Source organism: Zonotrichia leucophrys, chromosome 3 (genome assembly GCF_028769735.1).
Source record: "Zonotrichia leucophrys gambelii isolate GWCS_2022_RI chromosome 3, RI_Zleu_2.0, whole genome shotgun sequence".
NCBI lineage: Eukaryota > Metazoa > Chordata > Aves > Passeriformes > Passerellidae > Zonotrichia > Zonotrichia leucophrys.
In genome coordinates this window covers 65,919,718-65,942,939 of record NC_088172.1, presented here as the reverse complement: position 1 = coordinate 65,942,939, position 23,222 = coordinate 65,919,718, and the positions used below count along the sequence as shown (strand labels likewise).

General features: G+C 36.5%; 1 protein-coding gene across 5 annotated transcripts in view; it reads left to right on the top strand.

Moving 5' to 3' along the window:
- Positions 1-23,222, top strand: part of SMOC2 (SPARC related modular calcium binding 2) — a 137,990-nt gene that overhangs the window by 62,699 nt on the left and 52,069 nt on the right. For 3 of the 5 annotated variants that reach the window (XM_064708598.1, XM_064708597.1, XM_064708596.1), the window contains exons 5-7: positions 3,374-3,421; positions 7,370-7,453; positions 8,215-8,289. In XM_064708598.1, coding sequence (XP_064564668.1) covers positions 3,374-3,421; positions 7,370-7,453; positions 8,215-8,289 — 207 coding nt within the window. The remainder of the gene's footprint in view (positions 1-3,373; positions 3,422-7,369; positions 7,454-8,214; positions 8,290-23,222) is intronic. The other 2 variants (XM_064708600.1, XM_064708599.1) reach the window with 1 other exon arrangement.

Genomic DNA, 23,222 nt, shown 5'->3' with positions numbered 1-23,222 from the left:
TCTCTGTTATCAGCTCTGCAGGGAACTACAGAAATTCCTTAGGCAGGGAGTCCTGAGAAATGGGGCAGAAGTGAGAAGCAGGTGTTGTATTATTGGAAGATACAGTCTTTGTCTATTGTAGGGGGTTTAGGCCCATTAAATATGCTGGGCTGCTGCCAGTGAGACTGCAAAGGTATGGAGATATATTTTGTTCTTCTGTGAAGTAGTTTTGCTCTCTTTTGATTAAGATGGCATGATCATCTTTTATGGCCAACATACAAGTAACTAGTTTTAGAAATTCAGAACTCCTCCAGTAAAGTATTGTGATCAGATAACGTGATGGAAAAAATATATTCGGGAAGGCAACGAACTTTTAAAGTTTCCATTAAATTGTATTCATTACCTGGAGAAAAATATCTGTCCTTGAACCATCTAGATATTTAGTCCTCATACATAGTTCTTTGCCTATACATACACAGTCAGACACAACCATAGGTGAGGTAGGGGGAGTTTGCCTTTCCTGATATCTGCATTCAGTGATTATATATCAAATATTCTCTCGTAGGAGATCAGAAATCATTATCTAAACTGGCTAACAATAGGCTTTCACTTTTTTTTTTAATAGCCCAGTCCCATATGATCAGAATGATAGGAGATGGATATGCTAAAATCAAAAACCACAAAACTCATATCACATTCCCTGGAGGATTTATTGTGCCTCAGATGCTGTTACAGGGAAATTAGATAGAATTGTAGGGTTTGCAATAAACTAAGGCATGAATATGTCTGCCTTTAAAAAAGAAAAAAACAGAATAATAAATAGGTAGGTGGCTAAGCAAGCATCCAAGCTTGAATGGTGCTGAATTCTTCCTCTTGATGTAATGCTGCTGAATCTAATATCCCTCCTTGTCCTCCATCATTCCATAAGGATATTGATTTATGTGCTGATTTGGTTGCTTACAGTGTACCGAAAACTTGGAAGCCAGTTTCATTGCCTGACTTTTAGATAAGTTATAAGTTGGTTTTGTTTCCTGCCTAGCTGAAAATGTGAGGATTCATCTTGATATTGAAGACACAATTTCCTAAAAACTTGCAAATGCAACTTCCCATCATCACTTCATCTACAAGTGCTTCTACCTTAAATATATTCAGGAAATGGTAGAAAAAAGATAGAAACTCAATAACTCCTTACCTTGAATTTGGAGACAACAAGAAAAGTTTATGCTGCATAAATTGAAAATTTCAGGTGGAACTATATGAAGGGCACAGGTTTTATTTTATAGGAAATTCTGTGAATATTATTATTGACTTCTTAAGACTATTAAAAAAAGTAATGTTAGCCCAGTAAACCTAATTTTCATAGAATCCATCCAACTTCTTACTGAAATTAGATTTGGTATAATTATGTTAGTTTTTAGTACTAGTTAATGCCATTTTCCTCCTCCATCCATTTCCTAATTTTTTCATGAAAATTTAGGTTAAAAAAAATAAAATTCAGTTCTGTCAGACTTTAGTCATTCTCACCGTTTCTCATATAGATGAAGTAATGTGAATGCATCTGGAAAGATTTTTCTGCTTTTAGTTTAAGATGTGTGATATTATATAAATTTCACCAATGTGTTAAATTACTTATGTATAAACTGAGTTCAGTTTGTACTAATAGTTCTGATGTACATAGAGAGACAGCATTGGTGCCAAACTGGAGCAGAGTGAGTATCAGTAGCAGTTCATCACACACATTGCCCCTGCTGAGACATAATTTCTACTCACAAATGAAAAGCCGGTTTAAAATGCTTGTGTGACTGAGTCGGGCCTAAAATATCAGGGTTTGCAAGGAAATTATAATTATAAGTCTGTGAACCAAAATGAAATTCAGAAACTACAGAGTTAATAGTATCTGGATGAAATTTGAGGAAAGATTGGATCACTAGTATTTGGTGCAATTACAAAAACCTGTAATTTTGTGTGTAGTACTTCCGAACACTGGAACATTTTATTTGAGTTCGAGCTGAGCCTTTTGTCAAATGCAAGCCAAGCAACAAAACCTCAGATCTTCTGGCTTCAGCATAAATACAAAATCTGCCTCCTTTTCAGAGTGAACAGCATGGATTATTATTGGAGCCCATTTAGAACAAGTTATCCCAAACACCCTTGGATATAATTCCTACAGTGATGTGACTTTCTTGCCTCAATTAATACTGATGCATCACTAAGTTTATCAATTTCTTGTGACTCAAAACATTATATATATATGTGAAAATACATTAAAATACACTATTGCCATAAAAGGAAACAAGTCTAAATAAGAACATTTTAATGTGAATACATAAATCTTTAATTTGGACATATAAATCTGTATTAAGAGCTGAATCCATCCGAAGGTTCTGTCTTGGCTACAATGCCATGTATTCTTTTATGGAGGCTTTAAAATCAGCAGGGCTGATTTGTAATGTTAGGCATCTCCCCTCTGGCAAACTCCTTGTCTAAACTTCCTGCAGAAGTAACCATCAGTTCAGCATGGCAAGCAAGGCCTGTGATTTAGTGGGTTCTCTTATTTAAATTGTCCTTTTAGAACACAACTATTGTGCTGCAAGGTTTGGGTTTCCTTTATTTTTTTTTTAAACACAGTGATCGTAGTTATTCCAATAAATTAATAAATTAAGAAAATTAAGGCAGATAAATTATTTCACACACATACAAGCATCTGTCAGATGTGTCAGATGAGTGGTTTTTTGGTGTTTTTTCTTTTAGTTATAGCAGGTGTGTTGTGTAAGAAGAGACTGTATTGTAAGAATGGAAAGATTTCATGTTTTTAAGATTTGATCACTCCATGTGGCTCTTCAGAGAGAAAAATACCACTTTTAAAGGTGATTTTCAATGCAGCAGAGACAGATAAATTGTTAAAAAGTGTCTAGTAATTAAAATAATAAAACTGGAAATGGCGCATAAGCAAGAAATAAGGAAGGATTTCTATTTTAAACCCTAAGGACAAGTGTCCCCTTGAAAATTACGAAGAAAATTAGAGGATTCTCCATTACTTGATGGCTTGAAGGCAAGGCTGGATTCTGGGTTGGCTTGGAGTCCAGGCTGGTAGAATAAGCTATGAAAACCCATCTCTTGTAATCTTCTTGACTCCCTTCTCACCCCTACTGTTTAATGCTGCCTCTTTCTCAGGTCTTGTGTTGGCTAAGAAATGAAGTCCGGCAGTGTATGGATTGTGCACAAATGCAGAGGTCAGGCAAAGCTAAAACCTTTGGTTTGCAAAGGAAGAATTTTCTGATATTTATTGCTGTAATATACAAAAATGAATCATTACAGTAGAACTGTGTTTCTTAGATGGCATATTAGAAGTGAAAATAATATTTTTCTGGTTAATTCCTTTTTCCAATTGTAGGTTCAGTGAGTGAGAAGCTGCCACAACGAGAAGGAGCAGGCAAAACAGGTAAATATCTTAGTTGGCCTTTAAATAGAAGCTAAAATAGCTGTGGGAGACACTACTCTGGTTTTCCATATATTTAAATTATCAATATAAATTTATGATATATTATAGCTGCATATGTAATATATATGCATGCATGTTATCAATTTTATATTTGCATTGCAGATATTAAGTAAACTTAGAGTATAAATATATATATATATATATGCATAGACACTATGTTTTTCTAGTCTCAGTCCTATAGATTTTGCAATTCCGTGCTGTTTGGACAACAAGTTTTCTTCCCAGTTGTATACTCTGAAATATTTTCCCATACTTTTTGCTTTTTCTGGAGGACAGATTATTCTGTCTGTATGATAAAGACAACATTCTTCAGTCCCAAAATCTTGGGAACTGGATTTCTCACTTTATTTCTATAGCAATCAGTGCTTGAGTCATCTTGGACCCCGCACTTGGCTTTATATTGAGATTAATTCATCTGATGGCTTATATTTAAGGCCAGAAGATTGTTGTTGTTTGATATAGGTCACGATGTATATCTTTTTGGCAGAACAAAATCTGATGTGAATATGACATTGCTTGTAGACTAAAATGAATGAGATGTCTGTGCTCTAAACAAAATTAAAATTTACACTCTCCAAACACTTGAAAGAATTCTAGATTCAGCTGAAAACAGCATACTGGAATTTCCATCAGTTACACTGCATAAATTAATTTTAAAGAAGTTACTCACTTTTGTCCTAATGTTAATACCTCTCTGTTTGGTGCATGGTAAATATAACTCAATTTGTTTTATAGGCGCTTTTGCAGCATTGCAATAAACCTAACATTTAAATAACCTATGGTGCTGTTAGGCTAAAGAATCAGTACTTCTTTAAGGCTAATGATTACAAAGTACTGAAAAATCGGTCCTTCATGCATTTCCAGACAAATTATGGGTTCCACTAACCTTGTGAAAAGGTTGCCCATTTTCTTCTGGTCTGGACTTTCATTTTCAGCTTTGAATGGAATGAACCATATATAAAACTTGACTGGTATCCTTTATTTTTTTTGTGGCTGTGATGGCTGAACTACTGAACCCTGAATGAACACAAGGAAATCAACACAGTTTATCAAATCTCCCTTCTTACCACGTGTATTTGTGTCTTAAGTGACGTGATTGCATTTTACTCATGCCTGGTTTTTGTTCTCCAGCACAAGCCTGCAACATTAAAGGCTTCTGACCACCTCCCAGGTGGTCCCTGCTTCTTCTCAAATGCTGCTGTCTTCCTCTCCTCACCCTTCTTCCAGATGGATACTGCCTTATGCTTTAAATAAAGTAGTGTTGTCAGAGACATCCCAAATTCTTTAGGGACTCCCACAGAGTAGGGACCAGGATCATACACCTATGTGAGTTAAGGAGCTGCGCTTCAGCTTCACAGCCAGTGTGGTAAAACATATTTTGTAGCTCAGCTTGCAAGGGCAAAGTAGTATTTTTTGCAACAACCATAACCCTCTCTGCTCCTCTTTCCTCCACCTGTTCCTGTGGAGTAACAAGGGATGTCGGCCCATATTGTGGCCCAGCAAGCTTAGGCTGGTTCACAGGGTTCTCAGTGCTCCAGAGGACGTGCTTCAGATTTCAAGGTGTGGTCTCGAGGACTCTCCTCAAGAGTCAGCATAGATTTGAGGCAGTCTCCCCTTCCAAGATGTCCATAGATATGGAGCTGGTGAGCCATATCTGTTGTACTTGTGCACCTTGCTTTCTCTGGGTGTTCCAATACTGAAAGAAAACTTCCAGCTGCAGATATTGGAGATCAGGGGCTCTGTTAGCATGTTTGTAAATTTAAACATTAAACTGAACAGAAATGAAGCTTAAAATTTATTCCCTTAAGTATGTTCTCTGGCTCCACAGTTCTTTCCTCTATCCAAGGAAAATATTTATACTCTGAAAAGCACAGGTGTCAGAGTTGGGATCACATCCCTTTTTTTGATTCTTAACTGACTGCAGGACTGTGTTCTTGAACTCTGACAGCAAACAGAATTTAAACAGGTTTATGTTTAAATACGCAGACTAGTGTGAATGTGCCAGCCAGGAAGAATTGTGCAATTAGTCTGTGAGATATCTAATTCATATCAGTCATTGAACAGATGTTGTATTACAACAACAGCAACACCAAAACTGTTTTAAATGCTTCTTTTACAAAGTTCAGGAGCCTGATTTTGATTGGGCTGATTATCACTGAGTTGCAGCATTATGCTGAATTTCAGGTAATTACGTAAGATTAAATGTGTCACAAACTGAAATTGTGTACCAAAAGATGATTAGAAAAGTGTCATTTAAATGCAGACCCGGTTTCTGGCTTGGTTCTGGGTAATATCTGCCTACGATAAGTTGCTTTCTGAAATAGTGGGTTTCCTGAATCACGTACTGACTGATGATCTAAATATGTGTCTTGATTTTTAGTACAGTAGGATGCTTGATGGCCTCTCTGTAATTAATCAATGGTCTTATTCCACCACCCAGAGGACACCACAGAAATGCCAGCAAAACTAATGAGTGACAGTCTTTCATAGTATTGGAGCAAAGAATCCTGCCATTGTGTGGACACGAAGAATGAGCACTCTTAAAAGAAATCTCCTTATGCCTTGGTTAGATCATTTTGCATTGAAAATAACCTCCCGTTGCTGCTCCTTTGGTTTTGTATAAAGATCACTATTCCATGGCTGGAAATTTGGTTTTACCTGCTATCAATATCTGCTTGGTGTCCGTATTTGCTGTCACCTAGACTGTGACCCTTAGAGGCAAAGCTCAGAGTGACCCCAAACCTTTTGCATGATTTAAAGACAACACAGAACTAAAACTACTCCAAGCAGTGATGGTGATAGCAAAGAGAACTGGAGACTCTTGGAATTGCACTAGCAGAAAGGAAAGGAAAGAGATAGTGTGTTAGCCTAAAAGCTGCTGCTCCCTTTTGCCCAGGTAAGGCTACATGCCAGAAGCAGCTTCTGAGTTACCTTTGATTCTGTCTTCCATGAAAATGCCAAGAAAACAATCTGGAAACTATTTTGGTCTGACATCCACTTGTGAAACTGCAAGAAATAGTCATAAAACCATTGCACGGAAGATGCTGTTTACTGCAGTACACCTTGGTCTTGGAGTTAGCTCCATGCCACAGGAAAATATGACTGGAAAATATGTACTAGCATGATCTCCTGAGTCATATTTACCCCACATCTGCAATAGTTTTAAATAACAAAAACATAATAAAGTAAAGATGAGTTTTTGGTGCCACTCTGTTTAGCAAAAGCTTGTTTAAATAGTTTTTTGTGTTTAATTTTTCTTTTCCAGCACTACGTCCACAGTGTTTTACTGAACCTAAAATGACTCACATCTTCTTGTCATTTCTGTAATTTTCCCTCCCTCATTTCTTGCAGTAATGGTTGCTAGTGGGTGGATGGAGAATGCTAACCAGAGGATAACAGTTGTGCAAACAATATTCTGGTTATATAATCTGTGAATCTTACTTGCAAATCAACTTGATTCTTGAATACATCCTGCTGTACTTAAAATTCCCTTTGATTTTAAGGTGTATGCAGTCACTCATTCCTTCCAGACTGTTTTTGCTTTTGCAGGTCTCACTTCTTCTATACATTTATCTAATTATTTTCTTTTGAAATGCTCATTTTTCAGTTATAATCTTTAGGTATCACTGTGCAGCGTTGGAAGTGAAGAATTACACTCCAGAGAGCAACCTGATCACTTCATGCATCACCAAAGAACTTGCAATAAATTCATCATCCATAACCTCAAACCCCTTCCATTTATAAAACATAATCTTTGTATTTAATATATCTATGCTGTCTACTGCCTATAAAGAATGTTTAAATTATTGTTTACTGGCCGGGGCTATGTGCAAATCATTATTTTCAATCATGTATGTACACTTATTTAGCTTACTCTCATAATTGTAGTCTCCTTGCAAATCTTTTCCATTCTGAATTCAGATGATGCCTCAGCTCCTGCGCTGGAGACTCAGCCTCAGGGTGATGAAGAAGGTGAGCGAATTTAACAGTGTGGTATTAAACTGTGCAGTTACGGACTGTATTCCACAACATAAAATGCCATTATAGCAGTATCTACAACTGTTGGGTCTGTTGCAAGAAAGTGGAAACATCTGTTCTATTTTTAGGAACAGCAAAGACAACAACCACAATGTATTATAGTCTGGAGATGAGACTTTACCTGTGGAGACCAACATCAGCAATTTTAGTTGTCGTGACTGAGGGCAGACACAGGTTTTAAACTTGAGCCAAAGTGCAGATTAAAACTCTATGTTCAAATAAACAAGTCAGAGGGTAACTTCTATCCTCAGCATAATGACTAGTACTATCACTGTTGAGGCTGATGTTTTGTGAGGCTTATTTGCCTCTGGAGAAATTAGTTGCCATTAAAGAAGCAATAATAGTCCTATGTTGTGGCTGCCTTATCACTCACCGCTAATCTTGCAGAATTTGGGTCTGCAGCCATTATATGTTTTGGGTCCAGAGCAGGACATTTTAATTTTAATTAAAATAATTTTCATCTAAAAGTATTTATTGAACTTTTAGATTGAAAAATCTTCTGTATGAATAGGAAAGGAAAGGGCTATTCATGCCTTTGCATGAATAATAATCTTAACTGCCCTAATAAAAACCAATGTGGCCCTTTTTTTTAAGGTCGATGTTTCTTTAAACTTAGCCCTTGTTCAGTTGCTAATAACTTATAAAAATGTTAACATTTATAAAGTATTTTCTGTTGCCTTTTTTTTTTCTTCTAGATATAGCTTCTCGTTATCCTACCTTATGGACTGAGCAAGTAAAGAGTAGACAGAACAAAACCAATAAAAGCTCAGGTAAGAAACCTAGGTCATCCTTACTTTGCAAAGTGCCTGTGAAGGTGTACGTGAACCATTTTAATAACCATCATGTTTCCACTCTCGTTGTATTGATGTGCCTTAATGATTTGCAATAGTGATGATTTACTCAGCTCATGCATCATACATTCCTTTATAGAGGAATACTATTGGCCAGGCTTTATTTGGGTAAAAGGATATTAGTCCACTAAAGTGTCTGGTTCATATCTATTTGCATCTGTTTAGAGGGTCAGACATTTATTTTTACATTCTTTTTAATTATCTTCCTCTTTGTTATCTGCTTATTTTTGGGTGATATGCAGCAAGAAGGTGCTTGTAAAACGACAGTGTGGATTACTGTTGTTTGGTGATGAATCTTAGAAAGCAAACCTGAAAAGAAGCAAACTGTCATTAGAAGCCAGTTTTTAGTGAGCAGGAATTGGAAAGACAGTGTTACCTGCTTTTTACTAGATCAGTCACCTGCTATTTACAAACTGATCACTAGTTTGATGTGAATTAATTATGTTGCTTTTTAAAAAATAAATGTGGAATTCTTGCTTTACTTATTTTCATCACTGTTTAGAATTGAGCTTTTTAAACCTGGATTAGGAATGTCAGGTGAATGTCCTAAGACTGGATTCTCTATAGTATTCAGATAAATTCAGTGCTTTGGTAGATGATAAATTTTGGTGCCTTTCTCATTGCTTCTTCCTTTCAGTGGCATAAACTTTAGAGAATCTTCCTAGTTTCTATTTCTGTGGAAAAATGTATAGTTTGAAAGGAAACATTAATGATGTAGGCTGTGATTCAGTAAATCATTCCAAACTACATTTCAAATCCAGTAGAAATTGAAGTTATGCTTTACATTAAGTACTATGCTTAAGTATTTTAGTGAATTGAGGCCAAAAGCATTTAGAAAAGACAAACAATCATCATAAGAAAGAACGCAAGATGCTAAAAGGTTGAAAAATTCCTTTATATAAGCTATTTTTAACATCAGTGCAATAATTATTAATCATTTTTCTCTCCTTGATTTTCCAGTAGGCACTTGAGGGAAGGACCTTAAACAGTATAGACAAGAGTTTGAAGCAAATACTTTTCATGCTGGAGATTTAATTTTTCATTTCCTAAGTCAGTGTGGGCAAGAACAGAATTCCTTTGGGATTTCTGTAGCATGAAATATGTCTATAGAAATTTGTCATTTAGGAGTGTTTGTTTAATTTTTACAGTGCTAGAGACTAAAGCAAGACTTCTTGAGTTTGCAGTGTAGCTGCCAAAGCTTCAACACACACACGCAAACCTATATACACACAAAAGTGCACACACAAAGACAAAATAAAAAAGGTGGGTTTATTTCTGGGAACTGGTAACTTCTGGTGCATCTAAAAACACATTTCCTAGAGAACAGGAATCAGAAGCATAGTTTACCTCTGTTGGGACTCCTAGCCCATCATTCAAAGCATGATTGTGTTAGATTTGCTAACAGGACTTGCTCACAGTGGTGATGCCATACCCAGGCTAGCAGAATTACTTCAGGAGATACTGTGAAGCAAACATTTCTGTAATCAGTAGCTGTATCTGATGTGCCAGATTGACATAATCAATCAAGGTGAATCCAGGTGCTAAAAACAGTGTCCTCACTGATTGTTGTAGGCAGGTTTTTAAGGTCTGAAAAAAAAAGAGAGTAAGATTTTTTCCCTTATTACCTCTCAGAGTGGTGCCAAGGCTTTTGGGAACATCTACAGAGAATCAACTTCGGACTGTTTTGTGTACTGAGCAGGAAAGGACTTTCCACTGAATCCAGTAGATTGTAAACTTGCCATCTTCCCACTTCCAGGCTTCAATAATAAAGGATAACTATAGATGGCTTCTTCACTCAGTTAGCTTAGTAAACTCTGATTCAGACTTGATCATATAAACATCAGAAAGCTTACTGAAAAGTATTTGTCTGAGGAAAATGAGGAAAATTTATCTCTGCATAGGAGCTGTGTTTATAAAACAAAACACAAAGCCAAATTTATTCATAATGGGCTAAATTTTCCTTTTTTTTTCTATAGTAATCCTAGTGCTGTCTAAGAAATTCTTGCAAATAACACTATCATCTAGCCTTGCCTATAGAACATAACTAAAAAAAGACAGAATTAAAATTTCAGGCAAGATACTTATATCCTATTTACCGACTTACTATTTTAGTCTATAGTGCTGTCTTCTTGCTAGTTTGTACTTGAATATATGTTCTAATGTATCATGATCAACATGTGATCTACAAACTTGTCTTGAGCTGAGAAATCAATCTTCTTAGGAGAAAGGTTTTGTAAGTTAAGGTCACAAATTAGTGAATTCCAGAATTCACTAATTCAGAATTCACTTCCCAGAATTCCCACTCCTTCCTGGTCAAACCATGACATACATTAAACTTGTTTTAATTAATACATTAAATTTGTTTTAACCATGAAGTGGTTTGCTTTTACTATTCTGCAAATGACCTGCCAGTTACAATTAGTTAGTTAAATTAGCATAACCTATTTTAGGTTTTGAAAGATAGAAAATAATGGCTCAGGAAATTCTAGTTTATATTAGTTCTCCAGTGCATTCATTTGACTGAATGAGCCTAAATTAATTTAGCACAGGGTAATGGCATTTGCAAGACTCACAGATGCAAGGCATGAAACTAGTGGATTATATATCCGTGTTCTATAATGCCTTCCTAGTGTATGTTCTTTTTGTTGGCTCAGAGAAATAGGCCTTTCCCTTCACTTAAGACATTTGTGGAGTGGTATTTAACCTATTAGTTTTTGAAAACAAAATTTTACTCCTGGAAAAAATGCCATCAACACTAGGTTATGTTACAATAGCTCTGTTTAGAGTGGCTGTTTTGAGTAGAAACATCTCAAAAGATGTTTCGGTACATTTAACATGATTTCCAAAATACTTTTTCTTTCCATACTTAGACTATTCATCTCATTGCTAAAATAGGTTTTGCTGAGATACTTTATACATGTGTCACAGTGCCTTTGTAAATATTTTATAACTACCCCCATGCTCCTAATTTCTTCCTCCATTTCACAGAAAACATTGTGGATTTGCCATGTTGGATTGACAGAAGTAAGAATTTTACCAACAGCTATAGAAAATAAACAGAAAACATTGAACAAGGGACCGCATGGATTCTGATTAAGACATAGCCTACACTGTTGTGTGTCTATGAACTCAGGGTCTAAATTCCTGCTAGGAATTTAGGCAAGGTGACTAGTTTACATCTGTAGCTGTTATTAAGGTGTCTGTGCTTTAGGTGAACTTAGTCCCACATCAGTATCAGTTGGAAATCCAAGCACTTTATGAATGGAGAAGACAGTGCAGATACTTTCTCATCTCCTAACAGGGACAATCCACTTTCCTGAGGACAGCTCAGGGTGGACTGTAAATGTCTTAGGTTCTCCTTGCTAAATCTGCTCTATCAGCAGGTTATATCCCTGTGGGATTCTTGGCAACACAGTGTGATGTTTTTCAGAGGTTGTGCACCGTTTTTTGTGTTTGAGTATAGACAAAGAATGTGTAGTTTAATTCTTTTCACAATGCCCAGTGAACTTCAAATTCGTCTTGTTAGCTTGAATTTGAGAGCCGTTATTTTCGAATAGTCTGTTGCGGGAGCACTTTCCTGAGAAATAAATAGGGTGAATTTAAGTGATAACATTTTTAATGTTCAAAAAGGTTCTTAAAGTACTCAGGAATTTCTCAGTAGAATCTGTACACCACAGAATAAACCATACTTTGTGTAAAATTTCATTAATTTTGCGAATATAAGAAAGAAAAAGTAATCCGTAACCTGTAGTATACATATATAGGTACTTAAAGACCTTAGAAATTCTGGTGATGCAATTCAAGATAAAAAAATGTTTGAATATTGTTCTAGTGGCTAAAATACTGTACAGTTTCACCTATTTACTATTCAGTTCTATTCTTTTATTATTATACTTTCATCTGTTTCTGTAGTGATGTAATAGTATTGTAGGAGTTATTATTTATATGTTCATTGATCCTTCATTTGTTGATTGTGCATTTAATGAGCACTGTAATGGGGTTGTAAAACTGGTGTTTCTTGTGTTGATAATCCAGTATGACCCGTATGACCAAAACAGAAGAGAGGAAGAAATTGTTGCCGTTCTTTGTTGACCCAATAGTTCACATTTCATCTGAACCACACCGACAAGTGATGCAGTGTTTGTGCCAGCTCTGTGATTTCTGCCATCTTTATGCTTATATACTTTAAGCAGGTACAAGGTACATAATCCATCAAAAATAGGGTTGACCCAGAGAAAATCCTGATCTGCCATTAAGGCTTCTGAGGCAGGATCAGGTTTATGTGATTATGACATCTTTCCTCCAGAATGAAGAATCCTAAATCACAATTAATTGTCTCCTCAAACTATGGTGTTAGTGATTTCAGGAGTATCCAGATTTCAAACCCCTTAATATGGATATTCTGGTAATGTAGAATCATCATCATCACAATTTTTTACTTCACCTGTGCACATGTGAAAGGGACACAAACCCTTTTTATTTAATTTTCTGACACAATGGAGTGGTGTTTTATTGCTGCCTTTTTGCTACAGACTATCATTTTCAGGACTTAAAAAATCTGTTGCAAGATTTTATCAGTTAGTCCCAGAGAGTTTGATCCAACAAGAGTTTCATTCTCAAAACACTATCTGGGATAACAATGATGTGTACATACAGCAATGTATTATAGACTCGGCGCTAATGCAAATGAAAAGTTGCGATGTCTGCTGAGAATATCTTCTTAATAGACTAAAATAATGAAATCTAAAGTGATAATTATGTGTTTGTATCTATACAAAATAGCTGCTTGCATTTATCTGTCTGTATGGTCTGAATCTGTAGGCAAAGTGTGCCAGTAAGACTGATTAATATGACAGAGTAACATTCTAAGAGGTGAATTTAGGTTTTATTGCCATGTCATCTGACAGCTTCAAAGCATTTTTACATTAGAGTTTTTCTCACATGGAAACTATGTTGGTTGTCAGTGAGGTTTCTGTGTTGTTAGCTTTCTTGCTTTGTTTCTCAGAGGCAATTGTTCCAGTATTGGTGCATTGGTCCTTCCCTGAAAGTCACCTTCTGAAAAGACGAAGACAAAACTTGTTCCATACTCCAATGCTCATGTTCATTCCAAACTCAGACTGACCAACTTCTTACTGTTTTGCCTATCCTGACAAAAGTCAGTCCTAAAGTTAAAAAAACTTGCATAAACACCCCCTGCCTCCCCAAGAAACCATTTTCTTTCAAAGGAAATAAATGTAAGAGTTCATGTGTCTGCCCAATTATATCAATTCTAAGAGCCATTCCTTTCTAAGCAAAGGAAAATTAATAACCTAGAGACAGAAAACTGTGTAACAGCTCAGTGACTTTTTACTTATTCTCATTAATTGTTGTATTTTCCAGATGTTGCTTTTAGTGTTCACTGAAGATAAATTACCTGCAGTTGAAGTTGTGTGAGCTAGCAAGGAAAAATTAAGATCCAGTTGAATGTTTCCACTTACATATTTATTACAAAATAGTTAGAAGCTTTCTAAAAGTATTTTGAATTAGGCTTATTTCACAATGTGGATAGCTGAGATATGAAACCAGTTATAACAGAAGGAAATCAAAATGGATATCATAAAAAAGTGAGGAAAGGACATAGGCAAGAGGGGGAAGAAAGTATTTTAAAAGCTTGTTGCCTGTCTTTTTCATCAGGGGTTCCTAGGAAGTCTTTTGTTGTCCTGCAGAACCCTGGCTAATCTTCCATTCTCAAATTTGTTTGTATTTGGCATTAAATGAGGAGCAGGTGAGGATGATGCCTGCTTGCTCTTAATATATTATGCCTATACTGGACACTCAGAAATGGATTTCAAATACATAAAGTAGACTTGCATAGGGAAAGAGACTGAGTGGAAATGGTCCATTAATTGAAAACCACTGAATTACACAGAAAAACTCGAGCTTTTTGCCTGTTACTAGCTCATTTCAGCCCTAAAGACAGTGTTTCTTTCCAACGATTGGTGAAGTATGAGCCACACTCAACCATGGTAATTACTTGTGTTGTAAATACTTGTCTTGTACATGCAGTCATTAGCTGTAGCTGAAGTCAAAAGCCTAGTAATAAATTGTTGAAGTATATCCATGTCCTGCCTAGAGTATCTGACATTGTCCTGGGCTAAAAGTTACAACAGCCTGTTGGAGATCTTCATCTTCTGGCACAGAGGTTTGATAATCGAGAGTATCTGAAATGGAATTGGCTTAAGCCCTAAAACTCTCAATTCAAACCCTGAAAGGAAAGTAGAATAGAAGGCGTGAGTATTGATTTTAAATGTCTTCAAACATCCCAAAGGGCTATCAAATCAACACAGGCATTCTGTCAATGGGAACTCAGTCTGAAAATGGCAGTCTGTCTCTACTAAATTTTAGACAAGTTCAAGTCCAGACATTTTTACTGTGAACTTTCTACCTTGGGCTTATCTGTGGTCAGTTCCCTACACAAGAAAAGGCACTAGCTTTATTTCATGACATCTACAGCAAGTCCAAATATTTTATGTTAGCCATAGATCTGCCTTTTGGGCCTTGTAAAGTCTGTGGGTGCTGAAAGACATGAGCTGTTAGAACAATTTTTGTTTGGCTTGTTCTCTCAGCAAAGTGCTGCATGGCAGTTAAAGAGAAAAGCATTGTATGGAACTTTAGTAAAAATACTCAGATGAAGACTGTAAGCCTCCAAAACACAATCTTATGACCTTCTCAGACTCTTTGAATTGACTCTTGTAGCTGATTCACTAAATGTTCCCTTTAGAGTTCAAGAAGGAACTTAATTATTCTGTGTGAACTATAATTTCTGATTTGTATTTTACTCTAAACCTAGCATTGTTAAGAACCTGCCGGGGAGGGAGATCCATGAGGCACTGTCACAACTTGCTATATGCACTACTGTTATATTTTAAAGTGCAGGAGGCAGCTCTCTTTACTTCTCCTTCATTTGCTGTTGTTTTTCTTTCAAGAACCACAATAGTTTTTAGAGTAGAATTCTTTCCAAATATTGCTTGCAAGATACCCTCTGGCAGCTGAAAAACAGCTTAAAAACTACTGAATGCTCACATCACTCCAGCCAATCAGTAAATGGTTGACTAAGTTCATAATAGAGAACTTTTTATTACTTTCAGCAGCAATTTTTAATGATACTCTATTCTTGATTTACCTGTTACAAAAGAGGGAACAGTACACTTCAACCTCTTCACGTTCTTCACCAGTGAACAAAATCACTCTTCATACTCTGTTCCTCTTTCTTTTCCTTGCTCTGCTTTGCCTTGCCTGACCTAAATTGGTAAAGGAAAATTGCTGTTTTCTTTCAGTTCTTTCAGAGTTGTCCAAGAAGATTAAACTTTCCAGACCTCCCCACACTGCTTGTATATTATGATTCATTCTTAATTCATAGGCTGCTGGATCATGCTTGTTATAGAATTGTCCTATCTTTTATAATCCTTTTCACAAGGATTTTAATTTATCTTCATTTTAATTTTACATATTAGTTCAAAACCTTAAAAAAGATCAAGCACTGCCATTTCCAGCTTTTTCCTCCCACTACAGGGGAACACCCTCCCATCCTAAACCATTAGAAAAAGAGCTCTGTTTTACATCCAGTTGATATCCTTTATCCTCAGGATGTTCCAGGGCTTTACTGGACCCTCACTGTGGGGAGGGAAAAAAAATCTGTTTTATGCAAGGCTGATAATTTCTATTTTACTGCATGTGTTAAAATTTGATGCCGAAAGATAGTGATCTTTCCTGACCATTTTTAATTATATCGCATTACTTGCTACAGCAAGTAAATGACAAAACAGTCCTGCTTGAAGTTCTCCTTTAGTTTTCAGACATGCACTCCTCCACCTACCCACAGCTTTCTATGGTTTGCCAGACATCAGATTGCATAATCATAAAAACATCAATAAGGTCCATAAATCCTAAGAGGAATGTCAGGTTAATGATCTGTATTTTAGTGACAGATGAAAACAAATCATGTAAATCATGTTAATGCACAGAAACATATTAGACTGGATCATATCTAATGACATAATCTTTCTGGGAAATAGATAAAACCTTCAGTCAAGACAGTCTGGTTCTGGCTATGGATGTACTATGGTTGCTGGGTGGTATGTGGAAGATAGGTCTTCCAACAGGGTAAACAGTAAGAGCTGCCAGGCCTTCCATCATCATCCAGTGACCTGATAGTTAGGAGAAAATGTTCTATGCAGAGATGCAGTTTTTTCTTCTATCAGGATAAGTCAAATAACCAACTATCTACCCTTCCAGCAATGGAATAAGCTTTGTTTGAAAAAGAAGCAAAAACCAGTTATATGGACTGTGGAATTCTACTGCTTGATCTGCACAAAAAAAAGTTCTGACTGTTGTTAATGGAAATACAGACTGTGGGAGGACCACAGTCCACATGTAATGTTCCCTGGTAGATCAGATTATGGCTAGTCATGGTGGCTTAAATTTGGAGGGATTTTTAATTGAATGATTTATCACATATGAATTCCACATTTCTTATTTGCCAAGCTGTGTATCTCTGAACAAAATTGTTGAAGAAACTGACAGCTTGTGTTACAGTTAATGCATTGCTTAATTTTTTTAAAAAAATTATTGGCTTTTTCCTTAATTCTGTAACAAATTGCCACGTGATGCAGGAACTTTTGGAGGCTTCATCAGTAATTTTAGTGTTCTCTGTTTGGTACAAAAGCAAGAGAAATTCGTCTCGTACAGTGACTTCTATGTGATGGGTGGAATTCACCCCCAAATCTGTGCACTGGCCACATGTCTGCAATGAAGCTGTTGCATTAGTCTGACTCTTTACAGCAGTGTCTGCTTTTATGGACTGTTAAGGTCCAAGGTTAATGCTGTCATCCATGGATCCTTTACCCTACCCTGTCCTGAATGCAGTGTACTGGATTCTTTTGTTAGTTACAGTTTCCAGTGTAGAGCCTCCTTTCCAGGCAAAGCCACTCCAAGGGTCATCAGAGCAAGGGAAGTTCTTGTAGGCAAATAACGTTACTAAGGTACATAAACACACTTCGAGATCTTCTCATCTATACCCCAACTATTGTCTTACAACTGGCTTGCTTTACATTTTCCTGCACTCTGTACATTGTGCTCTGTCACCTCTCAAATCAGACTGCTCCAGATAAATGTTAGGCACTATGTTTTCCCTGCACTCTGCAATGTGTAGGAATAACTGCCTAGGAATAATGTTAAGTATTGTTTCCACAGTGCACTAGATTTCTGTGTTACTGGAGAAGAAGCAGTGGTTGAAGAGACAGACCACTGCTTTTCATTAAGCAATTTTTAATACCTGTTTTAGTTTAAAAACAGCAGGCTAAGTATCTGCACTCATCCACAAATAAAACTATGTTTAAATACAATTAAGGCTGTAAATTAAATTTCAGATCTCAAATTCTCTTGGTCAAAACAAGAGAAAAGAGAGGGCAAAGCTTAATATGCCAAACTGGTTTAAAATGTAGTTTTCTGTGGAAAACACATGAATAAACAGAGAACTTGTTTTTTAAATATATGTATTTTCATCTAAAGAAGTGCATCTTCAAGACAAAAATTCAGTTAAAAATATCTTCAAATAACTTAATGTTTTTAGCTCAAAACTCAAAATCTTGATGGTACAGTATAATGCCTTGTTGGAGCTGTAATTTTAAAACTTCGTTAGTTCTTCCTTTTTTGAGGGCTGGGTCCTTAGTATATGTAGAATGTAATTATCTCCCCATTTTATAAACTCAGACTCTTGAAGAATCTTGTATTGTGTGGTTCTCTGTGAAGTTCAACACAAACAGCTTGTTGAGGGGTTTTGTTTTATTTCATTTTTTATCAAAGAGAAACACTTTGAATGAAAAACATAGTTTTATTCAAATACTTGGTTTTCCAGCAGACAGTCAAAAAAAATTTTCAACCAACTGTATTACAGTCATAACAAGCTATGAAAAAATTTATGTTCTTGCCATTTAAACAGTGAGTTACCTTGTACCATTGCTTTCCAGTGAGATCTAAGGGATATTTAAACTTTCCAGACTTGTTCTTCAGTGACTAAAAACAACTTATCAAAATGAAAGAACTTTTATTGGCCTCTATTGGAAGGAATGATTAGATGCAGTTTTTGTGGGACTAGAATGCATTATAAATACATAAATTCCTCAAACATGGGTGACTTTTAATGCTTTTAATTATGTTCCAGTACACCCAGTTAGATCAGGGCAACAAACTCATTGATATTTGGTCTGGAAGTAACTATAAAATCAAATTAACTCTTCAAGCGCCTCCAAAATCTGAGGTAAAGTTTTTGCAAGAAGGAAAATAGTCCAGAATTGCAAGATCTGTTCAAGTTCAAATCATAGGATGGGTTTAGTGTCTCCCTCAGACATTAGGCCAAATTTTCACATCTGTATTAAACCAAATTCCAAAAGATGAAAGAACTGACAAAGACTGATGGTTATGCTTACCTGTTGCTTACCGAGTTCATCCACATAATCTGAATCAGTGGAGACTTTTAACAGAGTCAGAGGCAGGATTAGTGGCAGAGGCTGGTGACCACACTGTTCTGGTGCAGTTTACTCTTTCAGAACATTCCTGTACCCAGTTATTCTGACTGTCAGGGGAGTAGGAGTGCTTTCTCTTTGTTTAGTTGCCTAACTGGTTTGGAGAGGAGAAATTTAAGTAACTTTGGAAATTGTTTCCTCTCTGATTTTTCTAAAACTCCCATTATGTAGCTAAAGTCATACCCTCAGACTGCCAGAAGGTAATGAGAAAATTGCTAATCTCATTGCTCTCCTGTTTGGTTGTCTCTTAGTTTAAGGGACTTACAGTTTCATTGTTCTTGAAGTTTCTAATCAGATTTTAAAAGCAATCTAAGATCATTTTTAGGATATGATTTTAAGTTCCTATGAATTCACACAACAGAGGAGCAGCAAAACCAAAAATATCAGTATAAATGTCAGCGGTTTGAAAGGTCACTTCTTCCCATTTCCCTACCAACATCTTCAGTACAGAACAGTGACTTGTAATGTAGTCACACATCCTGTGGTTCATCCCTTTAGCTAAACAGCCCAATATAATAGTAGAAAATGACTGTAGGAGGCAATGATTTAGTTTCAGCAGGCATGAAGCCTCATTTTACTCGGGGCAGGGTAAATAGGAGTGACTCTGCTGCAGTTATGAGGCTAATACCACAGGAAGAGTTAAAAGGAGAGACGGAAGTCAGGCCTGGAGGGTTTATTTAAATTTTTTAAAAGTTTTTCTCTTTATGGGGATGCTAATGGTACAGGACTGATTCTGGTGTTATGGCTTCTCTTGGAAACACAGTGCACACTCATTTCCTAATGTAGCTGGTATGTAGTATATCAATCTGCTGAATTAGTGACAATAGGACAGTCCACCCCAGTCCTGCTGCTGTTACATAGGTGGAATTTGTCTTGACTTTAATGAATGTGCTGTCAGCACATGGGCTCCTTTACTCCACTGGTATTGCCAGCTGAAAGGCTGAATAAAGGATTTTCTCTTTCTTATCATTATGTACAACTTGATTGTCACCAGATGATGTGTTTTGCATACTGAATATTTATATTCAGAAAAATCGAATACTCAGAAATACCTTCATACATCAGAGAATATGTCACATAACTAGCCATGGTGCTAAGGATGTCGTGGTGCACTTAACTTTCCAATACTCTTGTCAAAATGAGCCTTTGTGGCTTCTATATAGAGCACCCCTGTCAACAGCTAAGCTAGAGAGAAAATGCCTTGCTTCAGGTCTTTTCTTCCCCTATATGATTAGCAAAGTTGGTGAATCAGAATACTATATTTAAGCTTTATTTATCTTTTATTTCATACCTACTTTTATTGGAGCTTTTTGAAATGTTATCATAGTTTCTGGTATTAATCCTCAAAGTTGGTTGCGTACAGAGAATTCCCATTATGTTTGCAATCCTTTCTTTGCAGTCTTCTTTCTCTCCTGTCAGTAGCTGATCTTCCCTGCCTGTTTCTCAATTTTTCACTAGATATCATTGTGCAATCTCAGATGCTGGTTAACATTTCTTGTAACACTGATTTACAATCTCTCTAATCTTTCATCTTCTTCTTTTAACTAAGACCACCAGAGGCATAAACTGGAGGCTTTATGAGGAGAATAACCAAGAAATAAAGGCTGTTGATCCTGCTATGAGTTTGCAGGCTGCATTCTGAAAATACAGTGACCCCAAAACCAAGCTGAGAGTTCTTAGAAGCATCCAGTTGAGCAGTGACTGCAAATAATAGGGAGGAGAGCCTGATTCCTAGATTGAGTAAACTTGGAAAGGTGTCATTACCTATCTGTGTAGGATGTCAGAGACTGTTTCAGAGCTACCTTGTCCAGCTGTGTTATCCATACTGTAGGATACTGAAGGATACCAAAAGGTAGGAGCAACTACATGTTTGATGCTAAAGCTAGTGAAATATATTTTCAGCATTAATTTAATACCCTTCTAAGTAACAATGCTTCCTAAATAAGAATTCATCTTAAGCTAGAATGCTTCCTAAGTAAGAATGCATCACCTTAGCCAAAGCTGTGAGTTGTTTTGTAGTTCATCAGAGGTTTTCAAATAAAACTCAATACAAGTGTCATAATGTCAATGCTGTTGTTCCGACTGACTAGTGCTCAGAGTCTTGGACTGTATTTTGTGCCAATATCACTTCCTCAGGGTATCATTGTGGAGACTTAAGCAGCCTACCAAGTATTGAATGGGAAAACATCTGACGTCAGCTAGTGGAAGGAGACAGTGTGGTTTCATTGCTTACATTCAGGGCTACTAGCCAGGAACTCCAGGGCTCTAATCCTGGCTCAGCTTTGGGCAGGGCTGTCACAGTCTGGACAGATCAATGCAAGCAGAAGAAAGGTTTCATCAGAGAGATGGCTGAGACAGCATCTAGTACAGGACTATAGAATACAATACAGAGCTTTACAGACTTATGCGGTATAGCAGGTGGAAGTGAAGGAAAAGATGTATTGACCAGTTGAAATGGTGGTATTTCTCTAAATGAAAAGGCACCTTTTTTTTCAGTTTTGCATGCCTTTTGTTTTGTTTGTTGACCGCACTGTCCCACTCATGTAAATCATGACATTGGATTTACATCTTTTTCCTTGCAACTGATTGATAACTTTAAAGATTCTTCCCCTTCATTCTGCAAACTATATCTGTCATTATGTCATTGTAAAATATGTATGTAGAACACAAGCAAAAGAGGATAGGCTTGCCCATTTGATGCAAGGGAGAGCCTGTGTCTTCTTCTGCATGTTACCTTCATGAAAATGTGCATACATGTATGAGACAAAATTACTAGTGTTCAAGGGTGCTTGCCGTGGGACTGTACTGTAGTTGTTTACAAATGAGACCCAAGGCAAGCAGGTTTGTAAATACACAGGCTTTTCCACTCTTCTTTAGGCTGTGTTTGTTCCTCATGATTAATGAAAACAAGTACTGCTAAAGGCCCTTGTGAACTACATTAATTATGCCAGTGGTTGATTGGTTTGGCCCCAAATGCTCTGTAACAATAGGCAGATTAATTAGCAACAGCTCTGATTGCAATAGCTTCACAACCTCCTGGGAGCCTCATGCAGTGAGCTTCCTTTTGCATTATTGTCAAGACATTAGACAATGTTTAATTTTCCCAAATTAAAAAGAACACAAAGCATACAATGAATTATATGTAGAAACAATAACAGAACTGTCTACACGTAAGCGATAATAAAAACGTTTCCTTATTAGGTGACTGAATGCCAACATTGCGCTTTCCTGTGATGCTCATTGTAAAAGTTAAATATTTATAATTTGTTTTATTCGAACAATACTGCCAAAACCAGTCCTTCAGATTTCTTCCTTAGTTGTAGAGAGATTCAAAATAAATACGGCTTGAGGTAGTTGTACATGTCTGTGCGGGGAGACGAGATGGGAACAGGTCTGAAAAGGCTGGAAATGCCAAGCAGACACCTTGAAAAATAACACTTTGGGAAACCTGCTCTTTACTCTCACACACAGTAGAGTGCTGGAAAGTATTTTTGCAAGGCCTCTACTGTTTATCCAAGTCATTTATGTGGCATGTTAAACACTTAAAATAATGATCTTCTGAGGACATAAAGTAATCATGGATTGTAAATGATTAAGGATCCTTAGGCACTTAAAAACTCTCATTTTACTAGTTCAAAGGTCTTTGCTACTATGCATTATCTAAGAAGCCTTTAAAATGGTTCTCAATATTCTTGGGACTAAATTTTCTGCTGCTGATCCCTACTGTATGCAATGGAATGGTTCCAGTTCATAGGAGCAGAAATTTTGGCCTGGAATTTTTCAATATGTTTGTAGGTCTCCCATTCTTCAAAAGCATAGTGATGTTTCACTCTCACATCATATGTAGCATTATCTGCTCTTCAGAAAACTATTTCTTTTTGAAAACAGAGATGAAAGTGGGGTGGAATTGGAATTTTTATTTTAAATTCAGATTGCCCTTGTTTTTTTCCGAAGTTTGAATGTAAAGCCAAGACAAAGATTTGTCTTTGCTCTTGAAACCAAAGCACAGGCTGAGCTGTTTAACCATAGCCATATGACAAAAGAAAAGAAAGAGCAATATAAAACTATATTAAAAGTTATTTGAGTCAAAAGAATTAGAATATTCTTACTGGCTTTCACTCTTCTTTGGCTCATCCTCTTTATTGCACACAAAACTTTGCCAAAATCAGTAAACAGTCTTCTTTCTGAATCCTGGAATTCTCCTGTTATGAATACTGATGTCCTACGTGCTATATAAATAATGTGCTTTCGATATAGTGTCCTGCGCGGCAAAGACCTGTACAGCCTTCA